At 34.4% G+C, this 11,884-nt stretch overlaps 1 protein-coding gene across 6 annotated transcripts in view; it reads left to right on the top strand.

Moving 5' to 3' along the window:
* Window positions 1-11,884, top strand: part of LOC106868434 (inversin) — a 385,976-nt gene that overhangs the window by 85,977 nt on the left and 288,115 nt on the right. For all 6 annotated transcript variants that reach the window (XR_001409281.2, XM_014913697.2, XM_014913696.2 and 3 more), the window contains one exon: window positions 5,967-6,084. Coding sequence is in view for 5 of the 6 variants with exons in the window: in XM_014913697.2 (XP_014769183.1) it covers window positions 5,967-6,084 (118 nt within the window). In the remaining variant the exon portion in view is untranslated. The remainder of the gene's footprint in view (window positions 1-5,966; window positions 6,085-11,884) is intronic.

The following is an 11,884-nucleotide window of genomic DNA, read 5'->3' as shown; positions in this document are numbered from 1 at the left end:
TCTCTCTCTCTCTCTCTCTCTCTCTCTCTCTCTCTCTCTCTCTCTCTCTCTAAATGAAATCTAACCCCTGAGGATCTCTGTTGTGTATTCAATTTGCCAAGTACCTAGAGCCTATAAATCTCACCTGTAATTCAAATTATTTCCATCTGTAGTTTATAGGAAAATTTGAACCCAGCAATACTAACTACATGTAAAGTTTGACACCTAACACCAATCCTATTGATACAGTATTTCTGTTGTTTTGTTGTCTGGAAGCAGTTTCTAAGTGATAGTACTTGAACTCATTATTTTAATCATTGTAAAGATTCTTGAAATGGGAAGCCATTCATATGATCTGAGAATGGGACTTAATATTTTCTTTTGCTACAAATAATTCACAATTGAATTTTTCAGTAATCTTCTTTAGCTTTAATAGATATTCACAATTCAGAAAACTTACTCAAAGTTTATGAGAAAATTTTTGTTATCAAGTCCACAAAAGTATTGAACACTTCTCCACAAAATACAATTGAAGGTTTTGGGAAGATGATTTAAATCTTAAGTGGTCAATGCTGGTAAATGCATTAAATAATATAACAATTGCCGTAATGTCAGTGTGCTATAAGATTCTTAAAAGTTATTATGGTATTTAGATGCCCTCCATATAGAAGAGTTTAAAAATAGGAAATTCTAAGTAGATACTGATGACACATCTATTTTAGGTATGTCACATTTTATCACATTCCTTTGTCTTGGTTGAGCATTAGCAAACATTCTAGCTTGCTATGAGTTTTAACAGATATGGACTCATTTTTTTCTACAATTATGAATTATAAAAAGTAAGAAAATCTCTCTTGAGGTCTTAAACTTTGTTACAATTCATAATCTTTTAAAACAATCTGTCTATTTATGTCTGTCTGAAAGTTTCCATTTTCTGTTTCTTCACTCTTAGGAATTCAAGAAATATTTTTTTTTCTTCCTTTCCAGAGCCATTTAAGAAAATCTACTTTTAGACTCATGCATCTTTTAGTACTGTCTGAAAACCAAATTAGCAAAATTATTTTTATTTACTTTTTTTTTGAGAGTATTTTATAGCTGTTGTTCTTAATAATGATCTCATGTGACAATTTCAGGTAATTTAAACTGTGTTATTTTTGATAATATATTATCGATAATTCATTTATATTAATGATTATTTAATGAGACATAAATAGATTAATTCAGATAGTTTGTCCTTTATTTTTAAGATGCTTCCTTCCTATTTTGTAAAAAGAAATTTTGTACACACTTACTAAGTTATTTCATCAGCTTTTTTTCTTATAGTTATTCTATGTTTTTAGATGATGTCAAAATAATATTGATAAAGACTTTTTCTAATCATTATTTGTCAACCAATAATTCAAAGTATAAGCAAGCGTCTTACCTGTGGAAACATTAATAAAAGAGAATTATGAAGTTAAAAACTAAACATTTTAATATGTGACCTTTTGTTTTTTTTAATTTATTGTCCAGCATATTCAAAGAAAACCAGTTTTAAATCAGACATATAACTGCAGGGGTAAATTTGGAGTAAATGGTGTATTAAATTCCCTTATATATGAGTTTTCTGTTTCTAAGAATACAATTTTGAGAGAAACATTTCTTGTCCTGCAATTTATTCTGTATAAAGTATATGCAAAAAAAAAAAAAAAAAAGTATATATTACGATGATGATGCCAAAGCTGGTGATTTTCTTCAAGCCATTAGGTTTTTGAGAAAGATTAAACTGAAAAGCAAATGGATGCCATATAATTATCCCCAACTCTAGTAAACGAATGAAAAGAAAATTTAATTTGAAATTTTGCTAACTTTAATGTTTTAGCATTATCATCACCTCTTAATGTAAATTTTCCATGCTGGCAGGATTGGCTGGTTTGACAACAGCTGGCAAGACAGAGGACTAATGTCTCATATATTTTGTAGTTTTGAAAATTACAAAATGGATGTCAGCGTATGAAGTAAACTTATCATCGTTGTGCTCAGGAAGATAACTAGTGCTACCCAAATCCACACAGCTCTCTGAAATAAAAAATGGGGTTGACTGAAAATTACTCAGAATATTATCTGGAATTGGCTGTCTGTCTATCTCAGTGATTCTCAACCAGGGTCCATATGGCCTCTGAAAGTCCATATAAGACTTTTGGGGGTTCACACAACAAAATAGTAAATTGGGAATCCACAATAGTCTTTTAAGGGCCCCTGAAAAAATTTTGCTTTAGGTGTATGCATTGATATATATTGCAAGAAACAGCTACATTTCTTTCTCAAACATTTTAATTAGTTCAACCTACACAAGTTAATGGGTAAATAGGTATTTTGAAAGAAGTTTCTATAAAACTAGTTTTTAAACATAGAATGGCTATGGGGGTTCACCAGAATAGCATAGTAATCAAAGGGGTCAATCAATAAAAAATGGTTGAGAACCCCTGTTCTATCTGATATCAGTATTGCATCACCACTATTATTAGTTGATTGAGAACCATGCCCCTTCATTAGAAATGCTTTATTAACACTTGCAGCTTAAACTCTTTCATCTTCAACTAACTTTTGAATACACTTGATTGAATTTTCATTGAACTTCATTAGAATCTTCTAAAAGTTGCAATACCTTATCAGCTGAAAATTATTGTAAACAGTTGTAAGCAATCTTTGTAATCAGTTGTAAACAATCTTTGCCATTGTCTTTTGTCACTGGAAGTGATTGGATATGGCGAGTTACATATTGAAAAACAATTTTTGAATTAGAAAAAAAATTGTAAGAAATATTCAAAGCAGCATCTAAAATGTATTACTATCTGTGAGAAGATGCTTATAATCATTCTAATTGTGCACTGATGACCTAACTTTATTCTTATTGACTGATCTATTTTTAGTTCACATGGATTTTAATGTGGGGGTTTGCCATTTCCTACTTATTCTGGAATTCAGCAGAGTGTCAAGTTTGAAAATCAACTGACACATTGACTGTGATGCGAACATATATGCAGTTATACATATAATTGTTTCTGCAGTTTTCTTCTACCAAATGTTTCCCATGAGACATTGGTTGATCCAAGGCTTTAATCAAAGATATTTACTTAGTGTGCCATATAGTGAAATTGAACCTGAGACAATAATGTTTTCTGGTAAACCTTTTAACCACATAGCCATGTCTGCAGTCATTATATGCAGAGTGAAATGTCTGAAAGAAATATAACTGGGTAATGCTGTTAGTAGGAGCGGTTAGGAAGGTAATGCCAGTGTTCCCTGACTGGCTCCCATACCAGTGGCATGTAAAAAGCACTATCTGAACATGATCAATGCTAGGGCCACCTGCCTGGCTCCTGTGCTCGTGGCACATAAAAGGCACCCACTACACTCTCTACAGTAGGAGACACTTGCTCAATGTGTCATGCAGCGGGATTGAGCTCGGAATCATGTGCTTCTGAGATGAACTTCTTTAATCACAAGTTTATGCTTGTACTTGTGTGTATTATCTTTTTTTCTTTAATCTTTTATTTGTTTCAGTCATTAGACTACTACCATGCTGGGGCACCACCATGAAGGATTTTAGCCAAACAAATCAACCCCAGAACTTTTTTAAGCCTGATACTTATTCTGTTGGTCTTTTGCTGAACCACTAAGTTACAGGGTTGTAAACATGCTAGCTCCAGTTGTCAAGTGGTGGTAGGAGATAAACACACACACACACACACACACACACACGCACACGTGCACACACACACACACACACACACACACACACACACACACACACACACACACACACACACACACACTCAACAGGCTTCTTTAAGTTTCCATCTACTAAATCCAGTCACAAGGCTTTGGTCAGCCTGAGGCTATAGTAGGAGACACTATCCCAAAGTGCCATATATTGGGACTGAATCTTGAACCCGGAGCCATTTGGCTGGGAAGCATACTTCTAACCACATAGCCACACCTGCACCTGTTAATATAGGGAAAATATATATAAGTGAACAAATAGAAAAAAAAGCACATAATAAATATTGATATTAATTAAAGAAAATAAAATAAATCCATCATTTCAAACCTATAAATTAAATTCAATATTTGTTATTAGAATATTCAAAGTATTGTTTCGAGAAAGAATATAATATAATCGTTGTGTGTGTGTGTGTGTGTGTGTGAGTGAGTGTGTGTGTGTGTGTGTGTGCGTGTGTGCGTGCGTGTGTGTGTGTGTGTGTGTGTGTGTGTGTGTGTGTGTGTGCACAAATAAGCATGCACACACATGCTTGCACATGCACACACATGCTTGCACATGCACACATTGAGGAACAGTTATGGATATGTCGTTAAGAAGCTTGCTTCTCAATCACTTTGTTCCAGGTTCAGTTCCACTGTATGGCATCTTAGGCAAGTGCCTTCAACTATAGTCCTAGGTGAGCCAAGGTCATGAGAGTAGATTTGGTAGATAGTAACTGAAAGAAGCCCTCCATTTTTATGTGTGTAAGAGAGAGTTGGTATCTCCTTGTCCTGACATCACATAATAGTTGTAAATGAGTGTCACTATGAAATAGTGGTGTCCTTTGTCTCCAGTCTTCTGTGAAAAACTTGTCTGGTCATGGGGAAATATTACCTTATTTAGGAAGCAGATGAGGATTGATGACACAAAGAGCATCCAACTGCAGAAAATCTGACTCAACAAATTCTGTCTGACCCATGTAAACTTGCAAAATGCCGACATTAAAATGATGATGACGATGATAGTAATTAATAGCCTTAACAACAGAGTTACGATAACGATGTATTACAAGTAGTATATAGTCTAGTACAAACCTGTTGCATGATTAGATTGATGGATTGCAAGCAATCCAGCCGGACAAAAGTAATACCTGTCAAAGGGACAGACAAATCCAAAGTAGTGTCAATGACTATCTAGCAATAGAACCATGATTTAGAAATTCTGGGTTGGATTGTGGCATGCTGTAGACCACTGAGAGTGAGGTGCCCCTTAGCTTTTGTTAAAGCATGTCACTAGAAGAAGGCAATACTGCATCCACAGGCACACTGGTGGTTATAACTGAACAGATAGTCTGAGCTTAGTAGCCTCGGAAGGTCGTCAGACTAAGGAAAAGACAACTCCAAGCATAGACCCTTACTGTCTACAAATGCCTGAGGCCAACCAACTCTTCTCCATCCTGAAGAGATACTGAAGCCACAATGAATGGATTGTGTCTAGGACACCTCCAACCCTCAGCTGTGAAGATTGAAATATTCATTCAATTAAAAAAGATAATATAAAGTCTTTTATTTCCAAGCTAAAAATTGAATTTAATATTTGTTAGTCTATTCAAACTATTGTTTAGGAAAGAACATAGCATAAACATTATTAATCTCGACAACAGAGTCATAATTAAAATGTAAATATATTCAATAAAAAATTGGTTATACAGTTTCTCTTGTGTTAACCTATTTCCATCTTTTTACTTTTTCCATGTTGTTATGTTTATAAATCCACATTTGAAGATGGCCATAACTTTACGGAATTCTAAAGTTTATGTAAAATACATGAATGAGGATGAATAGTGTTACTTATTCATCAGTGAACTATGTAGTGAAAAAAAAATGTATATTAGTTTTAAGGTTGTATCCTAAAGTAATTTATTGATTCAATGAATGTAAAACAGTAAACAAGGAAGTGTGGTGGGGATACTGTTTTGTTATTGTACTTGAACTGAAGCTTGAGGCAAATAAAATGGTAAGTAATTGAAATTGAAGCTACTCATATGGTTATTGTAGAGCAGCACCTATATTGTCAGATTTACTTGACAGCCATAGAACGTAATCAGCTATAATCTTTAAAGTATGAAGTAAAGAATTGATACTCAAATATAGTAAAACAGGATAGACACATAGAGCTATTTATAATGTTTATTGAAGTTTCTTAATGAAATTATATTCAATATTGATTTTACTTCTTTCAGCAACCAATGGAAAGAAATTTGGTACCTGGCCAGAATACTATGCTAGTGTGTTCCCCCAATGCTCTTCACACAGCTGCCATAACTGGAGACTATGCAGAACTGGCAAGACTCTTACACTGTACGTTGCTTACTTGGTTTAACGTTTTTTTTTAATTCATTTTTACTTTTCTCTTTTAAGTATGAAAGTCTATTTCTGAAATCTGTATTAAGTAAAATGCAAAAAGAGTTCAAGTACATTTGATATGGACACTGTGTTTGGTGTTAATGTATAGCATCAGGTCTAAATCAAGTGTAAAGCAATTTCTTTCTTTTTCTCTCTTTCCCTTTGTGTGTGTGTGTGTATACACACACACACACACACACATATATATATGTCACGTTGTTACATGACACTGGCATCAGCCATGATCAAGTGAAATTGTAGTTGTGGATGATGCTAGTGTTGCATAACTGGCACATAAAAAAACTCCATTTGAACACAGATGCAGTGACAAGTGATAGAGACCTTTGGCAATATACTGTGCTTGAGAAGACCTGTCAAGCCAAGTAAGGGTTGGATTGTGGCTGATGGCACGTAAAAAGCACCCATTACAATCTTGGAGTGGTTGGTGTTAGGAAGGGCATCCAGCCATAGATACCATGCCACATCAGATTGGAACCTGGTACAGCTCCCCAGCATACCAGTTCTCAGTGAAACTGTCCAACCCATGCCAGCATGGAAAACGGACGTTAAATGATGATGATGATGATATATATATATATATAGGCACAAGTGTGGGTGTGGTAAAAAGTTTGCTTCCCAATCACATGGTTCTAGTTTCAGTTCCACTGTGTAGTACCTTGTACAAGTATCTACTACTACAGCCTCAGACCAACAAAAGCCTTTTGAGTGGACTGGTAAGCAGAAACTGAAAGAAGCCCATCGTATATATTTATTTATTCTTTTACTCTTTTACTTATTTCAGTCATTTGACTGCGGCCATGCTGGAGCACCACCTTTAGTTGAGCAAACCAACCCCACTACTTACTCTTTGTAAGCCTTGTACTTATTCTATTGGTCTCTTTTGCTGAACCAGCATCAGTTGTCAAGTGATGTTGGGGGGGACAAACACAGACATACACACAAACTCACACACATGCGCACACACACACACACACACACACACACACACACACACACACACACACACACACACACACACACACACACATACATGATGGGCTTCTTTCAGTTTCTGTCTACCAGATCCACTTGCAAGGCTTTGGTTGCCCTGAGGCTATAGTAGAAGACACTTGCCCAAAGTGCCATGCAGTGGGACTGAACCCAGAACCATGTGGTTGGTAAGCAAGCTACTTACCACACAGCCACTCCTGCGCCTATATGTAAATATGTGTGTGTGTGTGTGCTTGTCCCCCACCATCACTTGACAGCTGGTACTGGTGTGCTTACATCTCTATAACTTAACAGTTCAGCAAAAGAGACTAGTAGAATAAGTACCAGCCTTGAAAAAATAAATTATTACTGAGATTGATTTGTTTGACTAAAGTTCTTCAAAGCAGTGCCCCAGTATAGCCACAATTTAATGACTAAAACAAAAGATAAAAGATAATGATAAAAGATATAGTCGAATGGTTTTGTGCGTGTGTGTGTGTGTGTGTGTGTGTGTGTGTGCATGAATGTTTACAAAATTATGCTGAGTTACAGATGTAAACATTGACTTTATTGCTTGTGTTTGAGTTGCAATCTGTGAAGTTTGTTGACAATTTCTATCATCAACTTTGTCCACTATCTACATGTTGCAATAAAAATTCCTTATTTGAAAAGCAGGTAAGTGTTAGCAACAGGAAGTGGGAGTGCATCTGGCCATTAAAAAACCCTGCCTCAAAACCTTACATCAAAGCCATGCTGGCATGGAGAAAGGATCTTAAATAAAAAGAGCAAATGAACAAACAGACAGCATGAATGCAGGTGTGTGTGTGTGTGTGTGTGTGAGAGAGAGAGAGAGAGAGAGAGAGAGAGAGAGAGAGACAGTGTGTGTGTGTGGCTGGGGATTATAATGTGTCAGTTAAAGAACTGAACTGGTCTAAGTTCAGATTTTGCCAAGCATTGTATAACCCTGTTTGCTACAGTTAGAAGTAAAAACAACTCTGACTCAAAATCTTCCTGGCCATACTAATATGGTAAAATGAATAGAAATACCCCAATTACTGTTCAAATACTGCAGTTGTCAAGTTTATGTTATTGGTAGTTTGCCATCAAAACTCAAATACTGCATATAAGAATTGATTTACTGTAGCGTACAGTATGTCTGAGAAATGATAAATAATACTGTACAAATTTCACTTCTGTTTTATTGCTTTTCTTTCAGCTGCTGTTGAATGTATTGCTCTGATTCATTGTTTTAGACATGATCTTTGTCAAATTGTTTTCTGTTATATCTATGTACTACTGTGTGTGTGTGTGTGTGTGTGTGTGTGTGTGTGTTTTCAATTTGGTGTTGTTCGAAGCCAGGTTAATTGGAGGTTTACTTGTTTCTAAAGCCTCAGTTTATTGCCATACACAAGCTCTAAACAAGTGAGTACTACTATCATGAGTGGTGACAGTGCTAAGAAGCAAGTTATGGAGTTGGAAGAAAGATTAGCCATAATTAACAGGCATAAAAGTGGTGCTATAATGGCTAAAATAGGTGAAGACCATACAATCAGTGAATCAACAGTGTGTCATATTATTCAGAAAGCAAAGCTTCATCATTAAATTTCTGAACAGCAAGAAACTGCAATCATGGAAATGGAATGACTTTTGTCAATTTGGATCAAAGATTGTAATTAAAAATGCATTCCTTTTAGTCAAATGGCTATCAAGAAGTCTGTTAGTCTGTTTGCAGCTGTCAAAATAATAATTAAATAGATAAAACAAAGAAGGAAAGGAAATTGGAAGAGAAACATTTTCTTAAAGTTCAGAATGGTGTAACAGGTTTAGAAAATGATCTGAATCTATAATGTTAGGGTTGTTGGGGAAAATGCAAGTGTGGATGATAGCACCGTTGCCAGATATCCTGCTTGAATTGAAAAATAATGATTGAAAATGGTGGTTATGTTGCTGAGCAAATTATAAATGTTGAAAAAATAGAATTCTTTTTGAAATAAGTATCATAGATACTTAAATAAAAGTTGATTTTGTGTAGAAGTTGACCCCTATTTTGAAGATAGAAATATGAAATTTTCCATGAATCTCCTGTCAGAGTCAACCCTATCCTTTTTACAGGTAATAGATCAACATTTACTGCTGAAGTACAGCGATTTATGTGAAGTAAATGATTTTTTTCTTTATTATTACACACCTTGATACATAATTTACATAAATATTAGGTAATGAACTTCTCAAGTTCATTATCAAAAAAGCACTACATTGACTGTTGTATAATTAATCAGATACAAAGTACATTATAGCATAATTTGTTATATAAACTAAACCATATGCATTCACCAATATAATTCACTGTAAATGCTGTATTTCTGAATGCATGGTACTTACCAGAATACATTGATTCATCAGTCTACAATTCATAGATGTAAACACATCTGTGAAGCAGCATAGCCAATGTTGTCAGATAAGCAATGAAAGGCAATACCTATCAATGTAATAATATCACAATTACCTGTATTACTGTTCACTATTTCTACAGGTGATAGAAATAGTGAACTTTATAAAAGTTGGATTAGAATCTCACTTGGTAGAACAGCTGATGTTAGTTTCCATGTAGATCTTGTGGAATACATTTGCATAGCTTGGGATGAATAGTTTTTTTTTTTCTTGTGAGAAAATTCCTCCCAGAAAAAATAAATTTAGAGCAGTATTCAAATAAGAACTTATTGAAATTGCAGAGAAGATATATAACAGTGCAGCAAAAAAAAAAAAAAGAAGACTTTCATGTTTTTGATAAACTTGCAAGAGATTGGAGAAAGATATTCAACTTCAGATAATGTAATAAAATAGTGTTCTAATAGAGGTGACCCCTACAAGCTGCCACTATTGAAGAAGGAAGTTATGTTGGTACTTAAAAAGAGTTAAGCTACAATTTGTGTAGCCCATGGAGCCATCCAAATGTATGTGCAAATAGAATAAAATCCGGATAGAATTTTGAATTTAAAGGAAAGTGTTGGATGGTGCACAAGGCTCATGAGTCAGTATGATTAAGCACTTTAATAGAGAACAAAGATTTCACAAAAACTGCCTTCTGACCTGAATGATAAGATACTAACATTTCACTTATTTGCAAAAAGAAATTGGCAGAAAATAGACTACAAGCTGTCTTGTATTGGAAAATGGATGAAACACTTCTTAATCTTGACATGTCAGAGAAATAAATTGTGAACTGAATAGCACAGAGAGAGAGAGAGAGAGAGAGAAAATGGTACTGGCAAAAGCTACCACTCATGAGGAAAGCATGTTTGTTTCAAACTTTTTCTTGTTTAGCAGATGGTACTATAAATTAAAAACATTGATTGATTTTAAAAGAAAATCTATGCCAAAGAGGAGTTTCCACAAGGAGTTGTAATGTACAGCCATGTGGTTGGATAAATAAAGATAGATGTAGAAAATGGCTAAAAGGAGTTTTGGTATTTACAGCCTGTTGAACAACAGAAGGGAAAGTGTTTGCTCTTCTGGGATCAGTTTTGGTCATGGCTAGTGAAGTCATTGTTGATAATGTCTGATCAAAAAGCAATGACATAACGGTAATTCCTGGAAGACTTGTGTTTTGCAACCATTAAATGTTTATATCATAAAGCTATTTAAGGACATGATGAGGATAAAATCAAGTAACTGGATACATGAAGAAAGATCACATGAAAGATGAAGAAAATAAAAGCTGACATTATTACCAAATCATTCATAAGGTGACAAGCTGGCTGAATTGTTAACACACTGGGCAAAATGCTTAACAGCACTTCACCCATTTTATGTTCTGAGTTCAAATTCTGCTGAAGCCATCTTTGCCTTTCATGCTTTTGGGGTCAATAAAATAACTACCAGTCAAGCACTGAAGTCAGTATAATTAACTAGCCTCCTACATCCAAATTTCAGGCCTTGTTCCTATAGTAAAGAGGATTATTATCAAATCATTCAAGAAGTGTGGAATTTAATCCCTTGCTTGGAACAGAAGACAAATATATAAGGTCATGATGAAGAAGCAGCAGATGTCATACAACCTATAATAAGAGACAACAATGATAATGAAGATCTGTATGATATCATTATTCATCCTTTCAATTATAAAGGTTTATTCAGAACTGAAGATGAAGAATAATGTGATTGTGCAGGATTTTAATGACATTTAGTGTTTGAAATCCTCAAGATTTAGCGTTTAGTTGTATTTTAAAGGCATATTAAATTTTTATTTTAGTTTCATATGCATAATAAAGCTTGTGAATTGATTTTCATTCACCACATATCATTTTTATTTTAATATTTATAGCCTTAATTTGTGTTAATTACCTCATTAGAAATATAAATTCAGCATTGATATGCACTGCTGTGATGAATGTAATGAGGTATTATATCAAATATGGATACAAGCAAAGCAGCATTAGAATTACAGGACAATATTTATTTAGTAGGATATTTATTCTTATGCATATACTGGATAATTATTGGTATTATTACTCTAAATATTGCTATTATTAGTCTGTGTGAAGGCACATGGCTTAGTGGTGAGGGTGTTAGACTCATGGTTGTAAGATTGTGGTTTCAATTCCTAGATTGAGTGATGTGTCATGTTCTTTGGCAAAAACACTTCATTTTGCATTACTCCAGTCCACTCAGTTGGTAAACATGAGTAATCCTGTGATGGTAGACCAACATCCCATCCAGTGGGAGAATATATATATATATATATATATATATATATATATATATA

The sequence above is a fragment of the Octopus bimaculoides genome, chromosome 1, assembly GCF_001194135.2.
Source record: "Octopus bimaculoides isolate UCB-OBI-ISO-001 chromosome 1, ASM119413v2, whole genome shotgun sequence".
Lineage (NCBI taxonomy): Eukaryota > Metazoa > Mollusca > Cephalopoda > Octopoda > Octopodidae > Octopus > Octopus bimaculoides.
Note: the sequence above shows the minus strand (reverse complement) of the source record. Positions and strands in the feature narration are given on the sequence as shown.